This window comes from Cebidichthys violaceus, unplaced genomic scaffold (assembly GCF_023349555.1).
Source record: "Cebidichthys violaceus isolate CVI_PGR_0920_01 unplaced genomic scaffold, fCebVio1.0.p SCAF_16, whole genome shotgun sequence".
NCBI lineage: Eukaryota > Metazoa > Chordata > Actinopteri > Perciformes > Stichaeidae > Cebidichthys > Cebidichthys violaceus.
This window is the reverse complement of record NW_027176329.1, coordinates 10581250-10604285: the sequence shown is the minus strand read 5'-3', so window position 1 is coordinate 10604285 and position 23036 is coordinate 10581250. Positions and strand designations below refer to the sequence as shown.

At 39.1% G+C, this 23036-nt stretch overlaps 2 protein-coding genes across 2 annotated transcripts; one reads left to right on the top strand and one right to left on the bottom strand.

Moving 5' to 3' along the window:
• Nucleotides 1-3490: 3490 nt before the first annotated feature.
• mrps21 (mitochondrial ribosomal protein S21) lies at nucleotides 3491-4993 on the bottom strand. The gene is made up of 2 exons (XM_068710622.1): nucleotides 4880-4993; nucleotides 3491-4034 (listed from the first exon to the last, which is right to left on the bottom strand). The coding sequence occupies exons 1-2, from the start codon at nucleotides 4960-4962 to the stop codon at nucleotides 3854-3856; spliced, it is 264 nt and encodes an 87-aa protein (XP_068566723.1). The 5' UTR covers nucleotides 4963-4993; the 3' UTR covers nucleotides 3491-3853.
• A 10430-nt stretch (nucleotides 4994-15423) lies between these two features.
• Nucleotides 15424-18789, top strand: crabp2b (cellular retinoic acid binding protein 2, b). The gene is made up of 4 exons (XM_068710621.1): nucleotides 15424-15596; nucleotides 17700-17878; nucleotides 18157-18273; nucleotides 18414-18789. The coding sequence occupies exons 1-4, from the start codon at nucleotides 15509-15511 to the stop codon at nucleotides 18462-18464; spliced, it is 435 nt and encodes a 144-aa protein (XP_068566722.1). The 5' UTR covers nucleotides 15424-15508; the 3' UTR covers nucleotides 18465-18789.
• The last annotated feature ends 4247 nt before the right edge of the window (nucleotides 18790-23036 follow it).

Here is a 23036-nt window from a genome sequence, read left to right as displayed (position 1 = left end):
CGCACGCCTCACTGCAGCACGTGTTGGTGGTGTGGCTGGAGAACGAGAGGAGAAGCACGCGGCAACTAGCATGTGCATACAATGTTGGTATGCAAATTAGGTCACATTTGGCCTTCGTTCACAGATAGAATACTTTTAGAGGGAAATAATAATGCAACTACAGGTCTTGGCTGGTGGAATTTGTTTCCTAGACCCCACTGCTTTTTCAATGTGTCATTTTTGTTATGAATGTTTGTGTTTACCTTTATGAAAAGTGTTCCTCTATTTCTCTAAAAAACACACTACTGTATGAAGACACAGGCTATGTGTGTATAGGCTGTGTTGTACGAGACAAAGTACACATATAAAACAATATGACAAATTATCTGTCCAATTTCACAATACTTAAAGACATGACCTGGTCATCTATGACAATCCCCTTTTAACACATGGCCATCCTTCTACTCCTCCTTCCAAATGAAGATACAAAACCCATCAGAAAAAGGGGCATACACAAGCTTTTAAAGATTATTTCATAGCTGCATTTTTAAGGAATAGTGTACACCTTCAGCCAAATGGGATTTTTTTTGTTAGTGCAGGAGAAGCTCCATGTTGTTCTTCAAGTGAACGCACATACGGCAGACAAGATTATGAGATGTGGCATCATAGGCCTATTAGAGCCAGAGACAGAAAGCTTGCCACAGTCTTACACTGATAATAAGATTGGTATATGCACTTATTTCAGTTAATGCAAAAAAATAGGATGTTGTTACCTGCAGTAAGCTCTTCATCAGATGACAACCAAAAGGCACATGCTTATGATAATAATGATAATAATTAATATGATTAATTTAGGGTATAGCTGGAGGTACAAAATAAAAAAGGGAGTGTCAAAGCACGTGAACAAGTAGATGTTGACACAATTGTGGGTGTGGAGGAGTCAGTCTCAGTTTGGCTCTCAGCCAGGCGGAAAAACACACACGTGGAGACTGGTATGAAACATAGCTCAACAGAAGAGTGACGAATTGCCCTTAGTGCAAAATGATTTGTTTAGAGTTGGACAAAGCTTGCAAGAGCCCATTTTTTCAAGTCGTCTTATTGGGTCCCCATGCATATAAGCATATCAGTTATTCCTTTTGTGGTGTATATATATATATATATATATATGTATATATATATATATATATATATATATATATATATAATTAAACGGATCTTGCAGCATATGGCACATATATCTCTTTTTTTACAGTGGTGGAAACATTTTAGGAAATTACAAATGATGGTCTTGACACAGTCAGAGAACAAGTGAGGCACATTTCATGTCATGGTTATTACTGTTGGTATCATCCAAATTAGCAGCAGTCAACATGTTATACTGTTGCATGAGTTAAAGCTGTGGGATATGTAAAGGGACTTTGAACAGCAAACTGCTGAATATTTAAAGTAGTGACGCAGCAATGCAGTCTTGCCCGGCCTGTAATACGGAAGTGGCAGTGTGTTTGAGTGTGCATGATGGGAAGGGGCTGACAATAACATTTGCACATTTCATAATCACATTACAATCACAGCACACTGACTGCACAACATATGTTATGCAGACTTAAAACCTTTGTGTGCTGATAAAAAACTCATTGATGGATTTAAAATTACACTAACATTAACATGTGACCATACAATTCTCCCTTTGTTTTTTTTTAGATATTTGTCTCTGCCAGATCAATACAGTGGAGCTGAAAGAAAAAAATATCTGTCGAGCTCACATCACGGACTGATTACATTATACAAGAATCAACAACATCCCCGTTAAGGCCTTCACACACCGGGGGGCATGGCGAATAAACAACACGCAAATGTGAAATACTACACCACTAAAAGGTGTGAATAGATCCATGCAGGCAGAGGACCTACCTGGCTCCTACTAACCCAGAGCAGCATCTGGCAGCCTGTCTGATAGCCTAAGGTACTGGAAACTGTCTTATTGAGTTTCCCTTTCGCCAAATGCTGAGTGCATGAGTTCCCTCTGGTGAACAGTTGCGCAGTGTACATATCTAAGGGCTTTTATTATGAAAGGTAAGAACGGAAGGAGTGGAACTGGTGTGCGCTGCTTTTGACAAGGTTGAAGGAAGTAAGTCTGCCATCTTGGTTTCGGACTAATCTACACATAGTCCCTCCCCTTCCAGTGTCCCTATTTTGGAAAAAAATATGTACGATGGTCAACGGCGAGAGACATATAAGTTATTGATCCCCGTGCCATGAATTACGCATGTCTGTCAATTCAAAAGATAGTTTTGCAAGTCAAGAAAGTCGCAGTAACTCGCTAGGTAACTTAGCTATGTTCATGTTTTCATGGGAACTATTTCTCCATCAAAAAGTAGTTCCTATGAAAACTGCTCAGAGTGGATTAGCCATATTAACAACAATACTTATTCTGGAAAGACATTATTGTTTTGAACTACCAGAGATTTTTAAAAAGTAGATGAACTGATCCTTTAAAAAAAGGAATCAGAAACAGCAGCCAGCTTCTTTCCATGTAACAATATAGGTCATCTATTATTGCACTGCTCCTTCTGTCCTTACAATGCCACCCATTGACTGAAGCCACAGGACAGGATATCAACATGACCTGCTAACCTCTGAGACAAGTGAGCCTGGTGCAAATGTTTAACTTTCCCTGTGTGAGGGGAGCGGAAGCAAGTGCAAACACTGAAGTCCCCCGTGGTGAAAGCGCGGGTTCTGACAGATGTGCATGGCCGATGCATCTCGCGTCTGGGAGTTTGCGGGAGGTGGCCGACATCGTCAGTGGACATTAACACCACACTGTGCAGTAGAGACCTTGAATTAATTAAGAGTGAGATGATGCTGAGCCGAGACTCCATTCCAGTTTTGAGCTTCTGCCAGCAAATGAGGTCATGTCCAACTACGTCCATGCGGGCAAAATATCACCGTATGCTGTATTCTACACTAGATAGCAGTTTGCGTGTTTGAACAGAAGTTTAACTGTGATAAATGTATATTTACTTATTTATTCTGATCCAAGTGATGTCCAAACAATTTGACATTTAACAATTTTCTTTGGCTGCAATAAACAAGTGGATGTTGACCAACTTTCTTGAATTAAATGGTGAGAAAACATTAGTTGGTTCACAAACAAAAGAGAGCTAGTTCTGGCCAAACATGGACGTTTTAGCCCCACAGGTTAAATCAGAAGTCACAAGCCTGGGCATAATCCTCGACCCAGACTTAAATATCAAATTCCACATAAGGTGACCGAAGCAGCTTTCTTTCGTTTCAGAAATATGGTTTGGTACCGGCCTACAATTCTTTGTCGCTTGATAAGTATTTACGGCCTTTTAAATCCTCTACTGCTATAACTCTTCCTTTGTTTGAATCTTTTACATGTTTTATTGTTCTAATGCTTTGTTTCTTGTAAAGCACTGTGAACTACTCCCCAGAAAGAAATTTGATGTATAAATAAAATGTATTATTATTAAATATGTTCGCAAACATGAGATTTTTAGAATATGTAACACATTTATTAGCTTTTTCCTCAACAAGTTTGTGTGGGAAGATTCAAAGCACAAAATGTCATCAACCTATTCATTTACCTGCACATGACAACAAGAATGACTACGAGCACTTTTCATGCTGGATTTTGTGGATAAAATGGAAAAAATGTCCAATGTTGACTTGACAATGAATGCACATCTACAAATGTCTTTTTCCTTTTTAAACAATGAAAGCCACTTTTCTCGAAGCATTTCCAAAGTCCATTCAGATGTGACAGGGACATGTGTTGGGTCTTGATTGCTTCTTCTGTTTTGCTGGCCATGTCTCAACAAGTCCATTGATAAGATCCTGTCCCATCACACCACTAGCAGCCGAGCCAGGGGTCCTCTCTGTTCGTCCTGGAGATGAAGGCAATCTTCCTGGCCATTTCCGTGTGGTAGATCCGCCTGCAGTTCTCGAAGTTCTTCCGCTGTCGCTCTCGGCAGGGCTTCTCGAAGTAGCGCTTGCTTTTCACTGTTTGAATAACTCCATCCTGAGTCAGGAGCCTGGAGTTTGTAGAGAAAACGTGTGAATAGCTGACACTTGAGGTTGCATTCAAGACACTCTACTGATCAGGTACATAGAAAAAGACACTGGCAGACCTCTTGCAACTGAATATAAAAAAGTATCAGTAGTGCAGAAGTAAACATTTTTACCATTAAGTCTTCATATAATACATGTATTTCTTAAAGGAGCTAAATACGGAACTAAGAGTATTTCTATTGCCTCCATGTGGCTCTCTACAAAAAAGGAGACAGTTGAGCCTATTAGAAAACAACCAACAACAGACAGACAACCAATCATGCAATTATGTTATTGTAGACATGAACATACGGTTTTAGTCCCCTGAAGTATGTTCACGTCTGTTCTCTAATTCAATTAGAGGTTGTTGTTATTTCCTCTGTTTGGCCCATGCCGTGATGAGTGTTCCCCTTGATTTCTGTATTAATACTTTTTAAATATGCAACTTTGGCGAAAGTGATCTGTCTTCGTTGAAGCTGTGTTTGTGATAAAACACACCTAACAGCCAAAAACTGCCGGACTTACTAGTAGTAGTAGTAGTAGTAGTAGTAGTACGATCAAATGTTGCTGCAGACTTCAAACCCTTTAATGTGGTGTTGACGTTATTTTATCTTCCTCTGTATCCGTCTAACGAAATCCCGAGAACCACCAAAACATCAAAATGAGTGTTTAGCTAGTAGCTATCTCTTTAAGCTGTGACACCACTGCGCAGCCGCAGCTCTGTGACATTGAGCGGAAGGCTAACGTTAACTTAGCCAACATTAGCTTGTCCTCTCCGTGATAACAGCAACTTTTGTAATATATTTCTTATTAAACACAAGAGTTTGACCTGTTTAAAGTCTTGTACGCCGCATCAACGTTGCCGTCCTGGACCATAATTGTCCGCGCGATGAAGCGAAGGTGCCTCGACATGATGTGACCGGTGCTTTCTTAACTGCCCACCGGCTGGAAACATGTATCAATAGGAAGTTCCGGATTCAAGCTCAAACCCATAAATCAACGCTAGGTGACGCTTTTTTCTATTCTCGTGAATCCCTTTTGTCATTTGTACTCTGGATAATTGTTTAGTTGAGTGACACAAATATCAGGTACTGTTTGTACACAGCATTTTTAACAGAAATAACTCTAGTATATGTCAGTAAATCTCATTCAATTAAATATTTTATAAATAAGTCGTTACTAAGACTTGTATAATGTGTCTACCCATTCCTCACTTAAGCAGTAGTAGATGAGGTCTGGCAGGGAAGGTCAGGGTAGCTGCTGCAGTGGCAAACCATTAATAAGCATAAGCAATGTTATCCAACAAAAGAAAAAGAGTGCATATAATTATCATTGAAAAAACAAAGTCTAAAACCTTTTAGAAAGTTAAGCATTTAACTTATGTTTAACTTAACGTGCATCTAAAACAGAGGTTGCTAACTATGTAGATATTAGAAGTACACAAAAAAACTACCTTTCAGCTAGTTCAGATTCACTGACTGAAATGAGTCTTGACTTCGATACAAGGCTGAAACAAAGTACAAGACCACAGGTTTATATGATTAGCCAACTATCAAAAAAAAGAGAAAAATATCTCCACTTCTGCAGCAAAACACACAGTCAGTAAATATTTGCTATTATTAGGCAGGTATAGCATTAACCATAGCTTACTCTAATCTACTCAAGAGAAAAGCAGTTATACAAATAATATCTAAACTATATGTTATTCTTTCTAATTGTCTAGACTTTAATTGAATTAGCTAGATTTAACCTTAATTCTAACTTATCTCTTTGTTTAATTCCAGAAAAGAGGATGAACAATGATAAATTATATGGATGGTTGCTGTATTTTGGAAGAACAGTACCATGCTGTTGGAAACAAACACATAAAAACACACACAAACACACACGCACACACACACATAAACACACACCCTGCTCTTTTGGATTGTCGATACAGGTGTTCTCACCTGTCACCCTTCTCTTCGAGAAAATATCTGAATAATAACACATGTCATTAAATCTTATTGTGCCACCAACAACTCATTTTGCAAATCACATTTTGTCTGAACTTGGTGTTCCTTCTGAACAAACACAGTTGCACAACCTATGGAACAAACAAAGAAAACGTACTGATGTTGAACTCTTTCCCAGTGGATAAACTGAACTCACCCGATGATAAACTATAATTATACCTGCAAACTTGTCACCCTAGAATGATAATTAATCCATTGGCTCAGACCCAAAATTTAACTTACCATTACAATGTGGGTTGGCAAATTCTATCTGTCATTTTTAAATGACTCTACATCCCTTTATTATTATTATTATGTTTGGATATTATATTACATTACAGTCATTTAGCAGATGCTTTTATCCAAAGCGACTTACAATAAGTGTATTCAACATAGGTATTCAAGAGAACTACTAGTCACCAGAAGTCATAAGTGCATCTCCTTTTTTAAACCAGCATCTAAGAGCATAAACCAGAGCAAAAGTACAGTGCAGAAACAAACTAATACAATACCATAAGTGCAACAAACTAATATGAATACAATAAGTGCTGAGTGGAAGGCTCAGGGTAGTACTTCTTGAAGAGGTGAGTTTTCAGGATATGATTGGTCATGCTGACGGGTGACTTTTTAGTGGTTACTACCTCTTAAAGTAATAGACTGCTGTCGTTCAAAACCTGGAATGTGCCTTCCCTGGGGTGTGTCTGGACTACTGGCCAACCACAGATACTTGTAATAAGCTCCTGAGTAATGTTTGAAGTAACTTTCATCTAATACACAGCGATAATTAAGTTACATGCATTTCTAACTAAGGATACATTTTTTACAAATTATTATTATTTTTCTCAATAACTTATTTAATTTGTGTAGAGCCAAATGAAAGTGAAGGGAACACATATTTGTGTACGTTATGAGACCATTTTATTGCTTATTTCATTATTTTAATACACCTAACACGTGTTGTTTGTTGCATGCCACCCAAAATTGTTTGGGTTGAGATATATAGGCTACTTCATTGCAGTACGACTACATCAATCTTTGGCATGTTTCATGAAATGCAGCATTGGCCATAAATTATAAACAGGTATACCCGTAGCCTTTAGATCCAGTTTTTTCCCCTATTTTTCCAGTGTTTAATAGACAACTCTTAGCTGGGACTATTGATTGTGAGTATTACATGTAGAAACATGTCTAACAGACATGTCACACTACACTATGCTACATTGGGTCTACTAAATTGCCACGTCTCTCAGTCAAAAATTGTTTGTGTTAATGTGTACATGGACAGTTGCATTCAGTGCATTGCACACAATGTAAGGACAATGCAATCTATTATTCCTGAGACACCATGTCACCCACGACTTGGTCAACATCATCATCATTGTCATCCTCACCTGAGTCGGTCCGCTGTGCTGCAGGATCTTTCTCACTGCGTTGCTTGGCACAGGTTTTCAGTTTGTGCAGTTCAGGTCATTGTTGAGACATGGTGGTTTGCACAACCTCACTTATTTGCGGGAGAGCAACTGAAAGATTGGTGCTGGGGAGCCGTACATCCACTGGATTTCCAGCTGCCCCTAATGGTCTGTGGTCCTTCGGGCCTCATACAGATGGCTGGGTTTTACAGAGACCGTCTCCAGATTGCAGTTGATAGTTGGCACGAACGGAATTTATGAATAGGCGATCCTCATCTGGCTGGACTCGTCCTCACCAACTCACAAGGTGATACTGAAGAAGGTGGACATCTGTAGTGTGATGGTGCGTAGAGGGTACATACATGTTCATGTACATGTTCCTACATGTTCAAGATGACATTGCTGACATTGATATCATATTTGGCTGTTTGTTTTGGTAATTATACAAAGGTGCTAATTTGGGGAAAAAAACAAAATATCAAATAAAAATGAAAAGCTGTTCCCGTGGATATTAATTTACTTATAATTTACTTTCACTTATTTTTAACATAAAGGAAAGTGGGCTGCTACTCGACGAGGGAACAAACTTTGACTTAACATCTGAAGGCCGATAAATAGTGTTGCTGACTATTTAAAGCCACCTTCCTGATGTGTAATGTTAGCTAAGCTATCTTTATGGCATTTTTACAAACCAGTTACCAGTGGTGGGAAGTAACTATTGCCTACATTTACTGGTAGGCTACTCAAGTGGGCTACTTTAAGCCTACTTAAGCACAAGTTTGAGCTAGGCCCACTTATACTTTACTACTCCTAAGAGGAAAATGCACTATTTATCTGACAGCTTTAGTGACTTTGCAGATTCATATTACCTATGCAAAATATAATAAAAAAATAGCTCATGATGTTATTATGCCAATAAGGCTGTATTGGTCCCCAGGGCAAAATTCACAAGCTACCCAGCAGTATGTTAAGTATTAAGTACTATAAAAATAATTTAAAATTGGCTCCACATTTACCTGCAATAATAAATCAATAATTGAAGTTCAATGATTTAATACATATATATTATTCATTGAAACAAGATGTTTTTTTCTCTTTATTAAAATCTAAACAAATGCTCCAATAGGCTTCATAATTAAAATCACTTATATTTTCTTCCAGGGGGAGAATGCTCCCAGAACCCTCCACCTGATTTTAGTTTTGTATCCTGTCACCTTTTGCACTTCTTTGTTTGCAGGTCTGATCTTTTTCAATATCTAATAAATGCCTGCGTAAAAGTACATTTTATGACAAGAAATTGATTCTCCTAAATGAATGAATGTATAAAATAACAATAATAAGTGAATAAATAGAAAGACAAACACACATCTGCAGATCTCTACAGGACGGGGAACCCATCAGCAGTTATCATAGTTTAGGGAGATTGCTTTCAGGTGAATCACAGATTAATGAAACTACATCCGTTGTCACAACAACAGGGCCAGCGGTGTCCAGTGTTATCCTTTCACCGGGGCCATTCTCCTCTTCTTCTTCTCTTCACCGAGCTGCTGTTGTCCTTTGTGTGTTCTCAATCTGAGGTCAGCCAGCTGTGAATGCTGGCCCTGGATGTCTAATTTTCATTCAAAAGTGCTTTTATATTTGCTTTCTCTATCTAAACTACCCGATGAGGTTAATGCCCTTGCTGTAACTCTATAGGGTACAGTAGCTTCATGGTGCCACAGGGAGGAATGCTGGAGACAACCCGCGCTGATAACATCACGACTCCTTTTGTTGGGTGAATGCAATGCATCATGTTTCCTGAGGCATCCCTTCTGATCCAGACTTGGTGAAATATTCTTGGCAGTGTGTGAGCGCATGTGAGGGAGAAAGAAAGAAAGAAAGAAAGAAAGAGAGTCTATAACCTAAAGAAATTTAAGTTTGCACTGAGAGGGTCTGCCAATACATTGTATTCCACTAATGGGTGCAAGTGGAATTACATTTATTGGGAGTTTAATACTTAAAATACATCTCCCTGATAGTACTTGAGGGGATTTTTTTTAAAAGATCAGATTAATAATACAAGACTAGATTAATTAGCATGTTGCACTTGATACTTTATTTACTCCTGGCATGAGGGATACTGTACACTGTAACATACAGTTGAATGTTCATCCCTCACATCTAAATTAACAGTTAATGCCGTCAATTAACCATAACAGCAGACTACTGTAATTTATCAGCATAATACAGTATTCTTTGTGAAGTGGTGGATACACACCTCTCTATACAAGTTCAGTGAGTCACGATCCATCTACATCGTACTGTCTGTTGTAGGTTAATGTGTCTGTAATGACGATATAATATTTGTATTATTCAAACTGTTCATTGCCTAAAAGTCATTTTTGAGTGACAAGACGTGACCGACTGCTCCTGAACATGACTTTGGAGCCATGTGAAGATCAACCGAGGAGCCAAAGTAAAGTTACGCTTATTCCGAAATTCTAAATCTCCAGTATTGTCTTCATGATTATTGAACAGTTAACGTCTCAGATAATGTTTCACTTGGTCTGTTTCGTTACATTAGGTTGCTAATATTGGCGGCGCTAGCTCTGTTACGTTAGCTAGCTCGAGCTCAATTAGCCTTAGAAAGGTTAGCGAGCTAACAGCATAGCAAGTTAAGTTAACATAAATAAAGTTAATCACCAATTACAGTGTTAAGATGTAATGTTAGTAACCTAACTTGTGTTTACTTGTGCTATTATTGAACAGCACAAGATGAGCAACATTTTTTTATTGTTGAATGTTAGTCCATTGTGGTCCATTGTCTTAGCTTAATTTTTTCACCTAACGTAATCAGCTCATCACATAGGAAAGTCTGTTATTTTAACTTATGGTATTGTTGTATTAGCTTATTATTGCCATGTTTAGCTAAAACACAATAACTGACTTTGTTGTTGTATAAGTCACAAGTTTTCCTTTTGTCACATTAAAGCTGAAAATGCATCTTTGTTAACGACAGACATTTAACTGAAGCAAGATGATATCGTGTAGCATGTGTGCAAAGACTTGCACTGATATGTTAACATGTGTGAGGCACATGCGAACCCACAGTTTCACACTTAATGCTTCTTTAAAGTGTTTATCCATGTCATAGAACTTTCCTGAAGTTCAGAACATTGTGTTTCTAAATTTTGTATTTTGTTTGTTTTACAGTCACTCGTCATCAGAGATTGAGGATACCAGCCAGATGCTGCAGTCAAGTCCTCTTTCAAGGTGTTCTCTCTCTTTATTGTTTTCATTCACGTTCATGCAGTTCAAATTAACTATAAATGTGTATAAGACTTGTTAACAAGCTAGACTGTGATGTAGTTATATTACACTGTTCTTGATACTATTTCAATTCAGTGTTTCACTGTTGATTATTATTTTAATTCAGCTGAAGAGGTGCAAGACCAAGAAAACCAGCAAAATCCCAACAGATAGCTGGAGATGGAGGAAGAGTGGCGCAACCAAAAGGAGGAAGAGATCAAGCACGTTGACCTCCAGGTACATAAACTCAGCCTTCAGGAGCTCGCCCAAAAAACGGACAAGGCAAAGGCGCAGTTTAAAAAGGAGGAGGAGGCAAAGAAGGAGGTGGAAAAGACACTAAAGAAGGACAGGAAGGAGAAGGAGGAGAGGGAGAAGAAAGAGAAGAACGAGAACGTGAAGAGAGAAAAGGAGGAATTGAAAAGACAGAAGAAGGAGAGGAAAGAAAATTAGAAAAAAGAAAATAGGAACTGAAAAGACAAAAGAAACAAAAGGAGTTGAGGGAGAAGAAAGAGAAGGAGAGGAAGTAGAAGAGAGGGAAGCAACATCCTTTCTCTGCTCCTCACCCATCCCCACTTCTACCCCATCCCCACATGCGTAAAATGTGACTTAGTCTTGACCTCAAGCGGTTGTTGTTTAAGTTCATAACAGTGAATGTCTGCTCATACAAATATGTGGAGCCAAACAAGCTTAGCATTTTTTTTGCAATTGTTTGCATTTCTGGAAACCTGGGGCGACTAGCTCACTAGGCTAAGAGGGTTGTCTGGGAACTGGAGGGTCGGCAGTTTGATCCTTGGCTGGGATTCAAAGTGTCCTTGAGCAAGACACTGTCCCCCTAGTGGCTCCCCGGGCGCCTGCATGGGCATGGGCCTGTTACAGGGATTTGTCAAATGCAGAGAAAAATAATGTAATAAATCCAGCTGCTGGTAAAAATGCACGAGACAGAGATGCTGTTGCCAGCTGCGCCATTCGTTGTCACACTGCAGCTCAATCAGCTCCAGCTGCAGGTAAGGTGGAGCATCATCAGGGTCCACGCTGAAGGGAGAGGAGAAAAGCAACATGTCCTTTTCAATCGCTGCCCGAAAGCGGTTGTTAAAAACTGATCTATAGCCTACACTATAACAACTATTTAATAAATATAAAGCTATGTCCTTCTTTATAGTCCTATAGTTTGTAAAGATAGGCCTAAACATTAACCTTATGTTACAAAGTCTTTAGTCTTTGTCAGGATGCAACAAGTCCTCAGTAGAAGCGAGAATTTGAATGAAATCGTCAGCTGAAACTTGTTAAAAAAACTTTTTTTGACCTCTGGAACAACCGTGGAATCCTTCACGTCCATATTGTGCTCACGTGTTTTTTACGGTCACATCTCACCTCTGTAATCATCTGAAGTTTCATCCAATCTGCCTGCAAAAAGGCCTGAGATCAAGTCCACATGTGACTATGAAGACATGTCCACATCTGACCACGTCCTCAGTCATATTGTCTGATAGAAGTTTGTCTCCAGTCTTATCAACAGCTGGACTACACGTCTTTTTTGCAACAGTTTGACACAGAGTCTTAACTGCAACTTCATGTCGACCATTACTGTTTATATGTCGTTTTCTTTTCTCATTGAGTTCATTAAATAAGCTGCTTCCGGTCTTTCCAGGAGCATCGACGTCTCCACATTGAGAGAGGTGCGGCTGCGCATTTTACGCACGTGGCACAGCAGCGGCATCTTTATTAATGAGGCCTATTTGAATCACCTGACATAACAACAGGATGAGTAAGGATCTAACACAAAGTGTTAGATTCTAATTACAAACTCACCGTTAAGTCCTCCAAGAATGTAGAGTAGTGCTGATTGTAGTTACACTGCTAGAGGTACGTAAGCTGAGCGAGCAGAAGGTGAATCTTCATCTCATATTGTAGTGAGGTTATTGGCTGCATGTACAAACTGTCCATTTTAATTTTTTAAAGACATGAAATTTTATATTTAAAAAAAAAGTTTTCTGCTAAGTGTGTTGTCAAACGTTTGTTCTATTTGTCAGTTGTATACGTTTGATATCTTTATTCAGACGTATTAAAAAAAACGAAAAACATTTGAATTCTTGACAGAAAAACAAGAAAAAAATCAAGTAAAAAAAGAGATTTTTGTGTCATCTATCAGTAGTTTACTGTAAACAAAAACCCCACAGCTCCTCTTCAGTATTTACAAGTCATTTGGAGTGTTTGCCTTCTTTAAACAGGAGGATGTCTTATGCAACACAGGATATCAAAATGAGACGCATATGTTTTCTAAGGAACCTATTGTCATGAAAGAGACACCTCACCAGACATTATATGCACTTTTTTTTACAACAAATCTTATTTTCAGACATTAAATCCTTCAATGCTTTACATGATGTCATAATATTCATAAGCAAATCCCTTTTCTCTCTGCTTTCTGAGGCAGTATGAAAGGCCAGGCTGCTGTAACATAGCCTTACTGATTTCACACAAAAAAACTCTTATTTATCATATTTATTTCTTTGTAACTTGAGTCAGTTGTGGTTTTTTTTATCAAATACTTCTTTAACAGTTTCACATTTGCTTCCAAGAGGTCTTCAACCTTTATTATAATCTCCTTGAGTGAGTGAGTGAGTGAGTGAGTGAGTGAGTGAGTGAGTGAGTGTGCATCTCTGTGTTGTCCACGGCTAATCTCGCCCTACTGCAGCAGACTATTACTAGAAGATACTATTTTGGCTGCCTGTTAACTCCTCCCACACCACTCTTAGGTATGGGGCCATAAGTTAAAACCATAGAGACTATAAAACATGGACATAGTCTCTGTGACGTCACCCATAGGTTTCTGAGGAGCCAAAATGAAGCTCAAAGAACAATGAAGTTCATTATTCACCATAAAGCTCACACCTCCTCCCTTTTCTGGCCACAGTCCTCTGCTCTGTCAGATTGATGAATAGAAAAAAAAGTCACAGTTGTTCTAGGGTTTAGCCAAGTTCTTGCTATCCCTTTGAAAACGGATGCCGGCAGCACAGACATCATCCAGCTGCAGTCCATCATCCAACGCCCGCATAACGGCAGGCAGGATGCCTGGTTTACAGCAAGCCTTATTATACGTCCGATATTTGCATGACAAATTCTCCAAAAGGCACCAGCACCACAAACACGGACAAGATAAGTTAAGTTCAGTGACTATAATTAGCCGAGGTGACACCTAGCGGACAGCTAGCGGGTTGTGACGGCCCTTAATTATGCTTAACTTAAAGCCTTAATATAATGTTTACAGGTGAGTTGTATAAATATTCACCTCCATGACCGGGGATAGTAGCTATAGAGAAACAAAACATATTTTTGTACTAGGCTGTAAACATATTTATTTCTGCTGTAAAATTGGGTATTTTAACATGGGGGTCTATGGGGATTGACTCGCTTTTAGAGCCTCAAGTGGCCATTTCATAAACTGCACTTCCGTGTTGGCTTCATTTTTTGGCCCTTGAGGTTGTCACTTGGTGATAACAAAACTGAGTGCATCCGCCTCCCAGCCACTACACTGCAACCATAAACACAGTTACTCTGTGCCTTTCTAGTTGCAAGTGTTTTTAGATCACTGCAGGGTAGAGGCATATTTATTTAAAGGCCTAACCTAATTTCACTCAAATCTTTCTGTTTCCTTGTTTCTCTTTATTCATTTTTATTGCATTTTCATCAGTTTTGACTGAAGTGTAAACTTAGATTTGAGAGAAATAGAGAGAGGGACCATTTTGAACCAATTAGAAGTCAATGAAGTAACAAGTTTAGTAATGTTTCTTTTTGACGTAACACATTACCAAAACATAATGCTGGTCATTCCTTAAGCACTTGTACATCCTTAATGTTCATGTGCTTACATATACAGTAATTGATTTATCATATAAATAAACAAAACCACCTAAATATAAATGACTCAGGTATGTCAGAATGGAAGTAATTGAGGCATTAGCAGGATGCTTGTATAGCCTATGACATGGCTTACCTCACTGAGAAGGTTTTTGATTACAAAAATAAGAGCCCTAAAGACATGTAACCCGCCCCTATCCCGTTCAGACAAAGACATGATGAGATGTGTTGGGTAAATAAAACTGATAGCCGATGTACTCCCTGATTGTAGCTAATGAAGAATAAACTCTCTGAAAGTGTAATTGTAGAGTGAAAATGCTGATGGCACGTTCCGGGATGATGCCTCCAGCTGTGAGTCTTATCTTTTTTCTCTTTCATCACCAGCATTACAACCCTCTACTCTGGAGCTGAACACATTAACCCTGATATCTAATTTCACATTCCAGATCTTGGAAAACTTAACACATGTCTAGTGTAAATTTTGTTTTGTTTTTAATAATAGTTTGTATCCATTTTTTTAACATTTAATTGCTCACTGATTCAGGCTCCTACTTATTTTCTGGACTTCTCGATACCAACCTCGAGAAAAAAAATAGAATTAACACTTAATATCGGAGCCGGCTGCTCATAAACATCAAAGGACTTACTGGAAGTGCATTTTTTCCAGCTCGTATCCAAATCTGTCACCATGCTGACAGAGGTGGAGGGTATACAGTCAGAAGGGGAAAGTCCCTCCCTGCCGCCGGCCTCTGTATTGGCTGGACCAGCATCAGATTCAGACGAGCTGTCGGCCAATCAATGGAGGCGCAGATGCAGGCAGCGGAGCAAACCGGTTAACGGAGGGGGACAGAGAGACACCGAGCGCGAGTCTGCAGTCAGAATCCGCTTCTAATCTGCAAAAGAAAAAACATGGATATGGAGAAGAAAACCACAGATTTCTCAGGAAAATGGAAAATGAATTCTTCGGAAAATTTCGAGGATCTTTTGAAAGCTCTGGGTGAGTCATGCATTTGAGGCATTTTATGAATAGACAGATTATTTATTTGATTATCTTAAAAATGCCCAATAAAGTTGTTAATCTCTCTTTAAAAAAATGTCCAACACAAACACACACACACACACACACACCTTCTTTATTAACTTATTTATTAAAATGCTTTACATGCAAAAAGTCAAACTTTGATGCCGGTTTAGAGTCAAGCTGCTTGCTGTTATCCGGTTTATCATCAACCATTCTGCTCCATTGTGAAAATGCAAAAAAACAGGATTACAAAAGGAAAAAGAGGCATCTTCTGCACAAAGACCTGTCAATCAGGTTGACAGTGGCATTATCTACTGGAAATCCACTTGGCTGAGGGGTCAACTGGAGAACCAAAGTGGTCTGAAGTGGCTCTCTGTGGTTACATTGGTTTGCTCCTGCCCTGCTAACCAGTGTTCATAGGAATATCGGTCTTGCTTATACGAGACTTTATGGACTCCAGTTATAAGAGACAACAGGAAAAAGAGAGGTCAGGCGAGGGCCAGACAGTGGCATCCATTAAAAATCTGAAGACAAATAGCCTGTGGAGGAATGTTAGATTAGACTCATCTGAAGCCGGGTCCTCCTCATGCGTTTGTAATTAGAGCCAGTGTAAACGGAACTAAGCCTTGACATGGGCCCCAGCAGCCAGCCGGATCTGAGACTGACTTTCCTTCACTGCCCTGGGCCTCCCTGACCCAATCTATGGCTGTGTGTGTGTGTGTGTGTGTGTGTGTGTGTGTGTGTGTGTGTGTGTGTGTGTGTGTGTGTGTGCGTGTGTGTGTGTGTATGTGTGTGTGTGTGTGTGTGTGTGTGTTGCCTCCTTTAGCCTCCTGAATCTGATTTGTGGGGTAGTCTGGATGTTTCTGAAGACAGTCCAGATCACCTGAATAATGGCAAAAGGTGGTTTGTTTTGAATTAGTAAAACATCTCTACTGACCCAGCACCAATATATGAAGAAACGTATGAGACAGAAATATGCAAAGAGATTTAAAAAAACTCATAACGAGTGAAGGGACACAAAACAACCACAAAATATTACCTATAGAGCAAAAGAACTACAAAGAGACGCTAAAGAACTACACATTTTCATCTCATTCAACTTGGGATAAGGCTGGGGGTTAACAAGTATGATACCAGCTGAGTTTCGAGTTGGGTGGATAATTGCTAAATTTGAATTTGAGGATGAGCTATGTCTTTAATAATGTCACAGTAATTAGTGGTTTAAAAGATCATACCAGTGGTTTTGCATGTTGTAACACATTAAGTACAAATGCTGTATGCTCCGTTTTACTGGCAACCATTTTCTGAAGCATACCATAAATTCTTAGATCAATTTCCTCGGTTTAAGTTCATTCAGTAGAGCAAGAAAAAAAAAAAAAAGGTCAGCGTGATGAGACTTGCAACTAAGAAATGAAACACAATGAACATTTCACAACCTTATTTTTCTTTTCATCAACGTGATGTTATTATTGTGTGGCAATGCAGCAGCACAGACTGTTTTGAAAACTTTCAGACTGCCAAAAAGCATTGCATTCTTAACCTTTGTTGTTGGAAATCAAACTGAAAAGACAACTAATAAGCAGAGACAGACATTGTCACAAGGATTACATGAAATTGTTACTTGTGTAACGCTCAGATATCAGATGACAAAGTTTCAATGACTGCCAAGCAAGGAAAAAAAGTCCAAACATTCCCTTCTTGCAGCTGCATTGCCGCACACCGATACTGTAACATTGTCAAAAAAACTAAAGTTGCTGAAAGATTAATTTTGATGGATTACCTAAAGTGAAAATGTTGTACTGGATGAACTCAAACTGGTTGCATGGACGGTAAGGCACTGTTTTCAGCTTTTTAGTGTTTTAATGACTGTTTTTAATGTTTCAATGAATGTTCTTAATTGTTTTTAAATCTCCTTTTCTTTTGCATTATGTTTTGATGCTTTTAATGGTTTTATGTGAAGCACTTTGAATTGCCTTGTTGCCTTGCCTTGCCTTGCCTAAGGAAACCCGAGTAAGAACATATAACATGCTCTGGATGAAGTTTGGTGGTTTGATGGTAGTCCTGTTTGTGTGTGAGCAGGTGTGAATGTGTTCCTGAGGAAGATTGCAGTGAGAGCGGCCTCCAGCCCGGCAGTGGAAATCACCCAGCAGGATGAGAGTCTGTCCATCAAGACATCCACCAGCGTCCGCACCACCCATGTCTCCTTCACCGTGGGCCAGTCCTTCAATGAGACCACGGTGGATGGACGTCCCTGCACGGTACACATCCCGTATAACATTCCTGTATAATTTCAATGTATGTGTACCAGATCTTGGCCAAGGACAGACTAACTAGCCAGAGATATGCACGAGAGAAACCATATGGAAACAATTTCAGCCCAAATCCAGAATCAGTGCTGGTGATAATACGTGGATCTGTTCTTCATCTCTTCATGCTGAGTGATCGGCAGATGGGAGCTCAGTTGTGACAAAACCCAAACGTTGCTATGACTTTATAGGATCCAACGCACTTAAACAATGCATATGTTTCCCTGCAGAGTTTTCCTAAGTGGGAAACAGACAGCAAGATTAGCTGTGAACAGACTGTACAGAAAGGCGACGGGCCCAAAACAGCGTGGACCAGAGAGCTGACCAACGATGGAGAACTGATACTGGTAATTATTTTGTGCGCAGCAACCAATTCATGACTTTATAGCTGGTTTTTTTCCCATTAGTTGCAATACATAACCCTTAATAATGTGTGTGCCGCCACCAAAAGTTAATACTCTGTCCCTTTGTCACTGTTTTCTTTCAGACAATGACTGCAGGGGATGTTGTCTGCACCAGAGTTTATGAGCGGGAATGAGGAAACATTTTCAAGACTGTCATGCAATACCCTTGTTTTGTGCCTCATGCATGGTTTACATTTACTCGCCTTGCTTAAATTTCCTCATCCTCCTCCCAGCCAGTCAGATGTTGATCAGATCTCAAACAGTGCACCGTGTAGAAAAAGGCTTCGGTTTACATGAATGTATGTTGGCACAGTAGCTGCTTTTAGAACACCAGAGATGCCTGAATGTGCTCCTTTATGTATCATATAGAAATGTCACACATTCCTTTTATAAAAGCCGTGTCTACATTTTCTTTTCTTTCATCTTTTTTCAACGTGTTAATAAATTGTTTTATATGAACTCCCTCTTTGATAATTCCTTCTCAAACACTCACTCTTTATGTTGCCTCCTCACTGCACCTCCCATTTCCTTGTCGTCTGTCTGCATATCACTTTACACTGTCTGCCATTCATATTCTCTGGATTATTCCCCCCCTACCCTCAATTTTTCCACTTGCAATCGACATTGTCCTCTCTGTGCTCTTGTGTCATTGTAGCCCACTACAGTATGTATTCAATTAGTTAAAAAAATTCCCAAAGACAATGCATATTTTATAAACTTCACTTTGAGGGACATTTGGCAAAGACAAGAGGGAAACAGGGAGTGGAAAGGAAAACGAGTTAAGGCCAGAGAGAGGGTGGTCATGAGAAAGTTATTTCATAGCATCAGGAGAGGTTATACTTTGTATGTTCCCCTCTCCAGCTGCACCTACTTATAGAGTGAGCTCAATAAAAAAATCCCCCACCCCTTTTGCTTTGGCTTTGCACCCAGGTACAAAGTGCTAAGTGGCTTCTCCTTACACTGTGCATGGATATTTCCAGCTGCTCCCTCTCAAAACCGACTTTTTTAACATAATGGATGCACACAAAATATGCAAACAGGCTTGAAATGTGTAGCTGAAAATTTAAGTCCCTAAAATCGTTCTTTTACTCAAACAAAACTCAACTGCTGTTTCAGTCTGAGGTGGACTTCACCAAGCTGTGAAAAATGGTCCTTCGGGTTCTCTCAGGCACTTCCTGAGGAGAAGAACTGCTACGGTTCACAGGCAGTGATGGTTTTTCCAGGTTTTCAAACAGTGTGAAGACAAGCACCCCTCTGAAGTGCTTCCCAGTTTATACACAGTGCTGAGCAAGCAGTGGGAGGACTAGGTCTCGCCTGGGATGAATGTTCTCAATAACCTCTGTGGGTTTATGTGTGTGTGTCTAGAGGAAGTATTCAGAACCTGTACTTAAGTATAAGTATCAATACCAATTGTAAAAAAAAATACTCCATTATCATTAAATGTCAGGCATTCAACATTTTTCTTAAATGCACTACATATATAATTATCAGATTGTTGACACTGATGCATAATGCGTCATTGTATTGTGTAACTGGTTTTAACTACGTTACATACATTAGGGGTCAGGCCTCCTCCCAGGGGATCACTAGGTAAATGTGAAGTGTCGGGGGATGATTAGTGGGACAGGAAAGAAGGAAAAAAAGATCTGCAACACAAAATTGCTTGATGATTAAGGACTTTTCTCAAATCTTTGATTTTTTTTAGTGAAATATTGCACAATTCAAATGGCTGTTTGAATGAAACCATGTGAGAACTTTAGATGGGAATTGTAAAAGAAAGTATGCATGGCTTACACAACTTCACTCATAATGTATGTGCTTTTATTTTTCCTCAGCAGAAAGTAGGAAACCCATCGAATTGTGTAAGCACTCAACAAAACCACAGAGCCTTAACTGCACTCTGGAAGGGATGGAAAGTTCCCTGCTATTTGCTCTCAAAGAAAATTGGCATTGCGCGCATAATCACACACACACACACACACACACACACACACACACACACACACACACACACACACACACACACACCAAATAAACGAAACGGCTGATTCTGTCTAAATGACCCCTTTGACTGATGGTTGAAAAGGCCTCATGGGAGCCGTCTAAACCACCCAGTCCCTCCTTGTTAGCCGGGTCACTTTCCACACACAACTCTTAGGCCAGTTCATTCCTCAGGCAGTGATGTCATGGAGCCCTGCATTGCTGGAATGCTGTGGTTTTAGGACAGGGAGGCACCCGAGTCCAGCCTTTGAATCGGAGCCATCTGGACCAATCACGACGCGGCAATTAGAGGAAAAGATGAGTCACAGGAGTCAGCTGACAAACACAGACGACAAAAGATGCAAGCAAGTTCAGGCAGACGACACAAGCACAGATACATAATCACTCAGTTCAGCTGAAGAAGCTTTCATCACTGATTTTTGCTGTAAAAATGGACGCTAATTCTTTGCTGTCCATGCCACTTCCATTTCCACCTCAGGAACTACATATGAGCTCTGTTTCTTCCTGGTTCTCCACAAAAAGATCAGTTAGTCTCAATTAGTCTCAAGGTTGGCCTCCAGTTACCAATCTGCCCTGTTCTATGGTCATTATAGGGCTATAACTAAGGATTTTTTTCATCAATCAGTCAATTTATGATTATTTTCTCGAGTCATAATTTTATCTCTCAAATTTAATAAGATAACAGCCATAAAAAACATGTAGCCCTGGGTTTGAATATTTCACTTAGTGTAAACATCATACAGTATGGAGCAAGAGGATTTTTCTGACCACAGAGCAAATGGGAAATTAAAGGATACTGGATGCTAAGCCTTTATCTTGTCACCCTTTAAGGTCTTCCTGACTCCATGATGATATCCATCACGGCAAAACCTATTTACAAATATATATATATATATATATATATATATACGTATATATATATATATATATATATATATATATATATATATATATATATATATATATATGTATATATTTATTGTTAGCTAGTGTGCGCCTGCATAAACAGACAGTTCATGTGTGAAGATATGTTCATTAATAACAGGAGGATCCAGAAACAGGGCATGTACTGTATGAACAGGAGTGTGTGAGTACTGTATGCGAGCGTGACCTACGTGTAGGTGATGAAATCATATGACTGCCCTCACACGTGACCCCATGTGACTTGTAGGAGAAGAGAATGAAAAGAGACAAGGCTGGATTGTTCAAGGGCATGAGGCCATGAAGTGTGTATAAACTAAAGGTATAAGCCTAACATGTGACTGCAAGGGTATATATGAGAAGTACAAAGACAAACCTATGAAAATGGCCTTTGAGCATGCACACTTCATACAAGCCAGTGCAAAAAAGGAGACAAACGTAAAACTCCTATTTAACAAATTCCAGCAAAAAAAAAAATGTTAGATGAATTTTGAATGTTGTTCAATGTAAAAAAAAAGAAAAAGAAAACATGCTACAAAAAATAGGATCAATGTTTCTTTTGTTGCACCTGAACATTTCCCTGAGGTTTAAATCTCACCTTCCTTCTGAGATTCTGAGCCCATAGAAGTGAGGGGATATTATTCTGTCAAGACACAAGAGTGACATCTACTGGAAGAGGAGGGAAGTATCTTTTTATAACGGCAAAACATGAATATTAACCAAAAGCTATAAAACACCAAGAAAAGACCATAGACCGAGATCAAACAGACATTCCAACCTGTCTTTAACTTAATGCTAAATGCTAAGCGTGGAGTTAGATGCCCAAATTAGGATTTACATATGTAGTATTTGTCAAAATTATTAGGATTTTAATTCATTGTGAATTAAAATCCTAATAATTGTTTGTTTTTAGCATACAATGGAAACTTTGCCATTGTATGCTAAAAGCAAACAATCCATTTCCCCAAGAGTCAACTACAAACTTCTTTTTTTTATTATTAAGCAGGTCTAAGTGCTATATAAATACCGTGAAAGTATTGAAACACTCAATCACACAGCCCATATTCATAACATGTGCCTTTAAACGAGCCTTCAGGATTCCTGTACAGATGTGATGTCACGCAGCTATACAATATATAGACCATTTTATAGTATTTAACAGAAAAACATTCTCAATGGGTTCCAGTTTATTTCTGGTTGCAGCGCAAGGCCTATTGAGTGAAGACTGGGACAGATCGGCTAGGACACATATGCAGTGTAACTGGAGCAGCGATGGTGGAGGGTTTCAGCAGACAGTGCTAGTAATAAAGGGATGGTGTCCACTCAGGTGCTCTTTGGGTGCGTTCAGCCTAACAGAACTATTTGGGTACTTTTATTAAAGGTATAATTTAAACACAGCGTTCAAACTTGACCCATCATTCGCCAACACCACAGCTCCCTGTCTGCTTCTTTTACACCTTCACAAGGATTATTTCTCACCAACTGTAACGGTTTTATCTCCAAATTAATGTAGGCCTTCTCTGCAGAACTGCTGTCGGCTAACGTTGGCTAAACAATGTGCAAATGCTAATTTAGTCAATTGACAAACAAAGTAGAGATATAAAGGCTATAACGGCCCAGATTTAAAGAGGCATATAAAATATGTATACAAATATTAGCCACACCTCCTGACAATAATATGAAACATCATTGAGAGAGCTCCTACATATAATTAAATAACAGTTTGATAGTAGATTAGTTATTGATAACAAAGACGCTCTATTACAATCAAATTCATGTAGAAT

Excerpts from the sequence above, each read along its gene's own strand:
- mrps21 (XM_068710622.1), bottom strand. The coding sequence starts at position 4,962 with ATGTCGAGGCACCTTCGCTTCATCGCGCGGACAATTATGGTCCAGGAC. Across the intron at positions 4,035-4,879 it reads GCGTACAAGACTTTAAACAG|GCTCCTGACTCAGGATGGAG; the intron begins GTCAAACTCTTG and ends TACAAACTCCAG.
- crabp2b (XM_068710621.1), top strand. The coding sequence starts at position 15,509 with ATGGATATGGAGAAGAAAACCACAGATTTCTCAGGAAAATGGAAAATG. Across the intron at positions 17,879-18,156 it reads TGGATGGACGTCCCTGCACG|AGTTTTCCTAAGTGGGAAAC; the intron begins GTACACATCCCG and ends GTTTCCCTGCAG. Across the intron at positions 18,274-18,413 it reads ACGATGGAGAACTGATACTG|ACAATGACTGCAGGGGATGT; the intron begins GTAATTATTTTG and ends GTTTTCTTTCAG.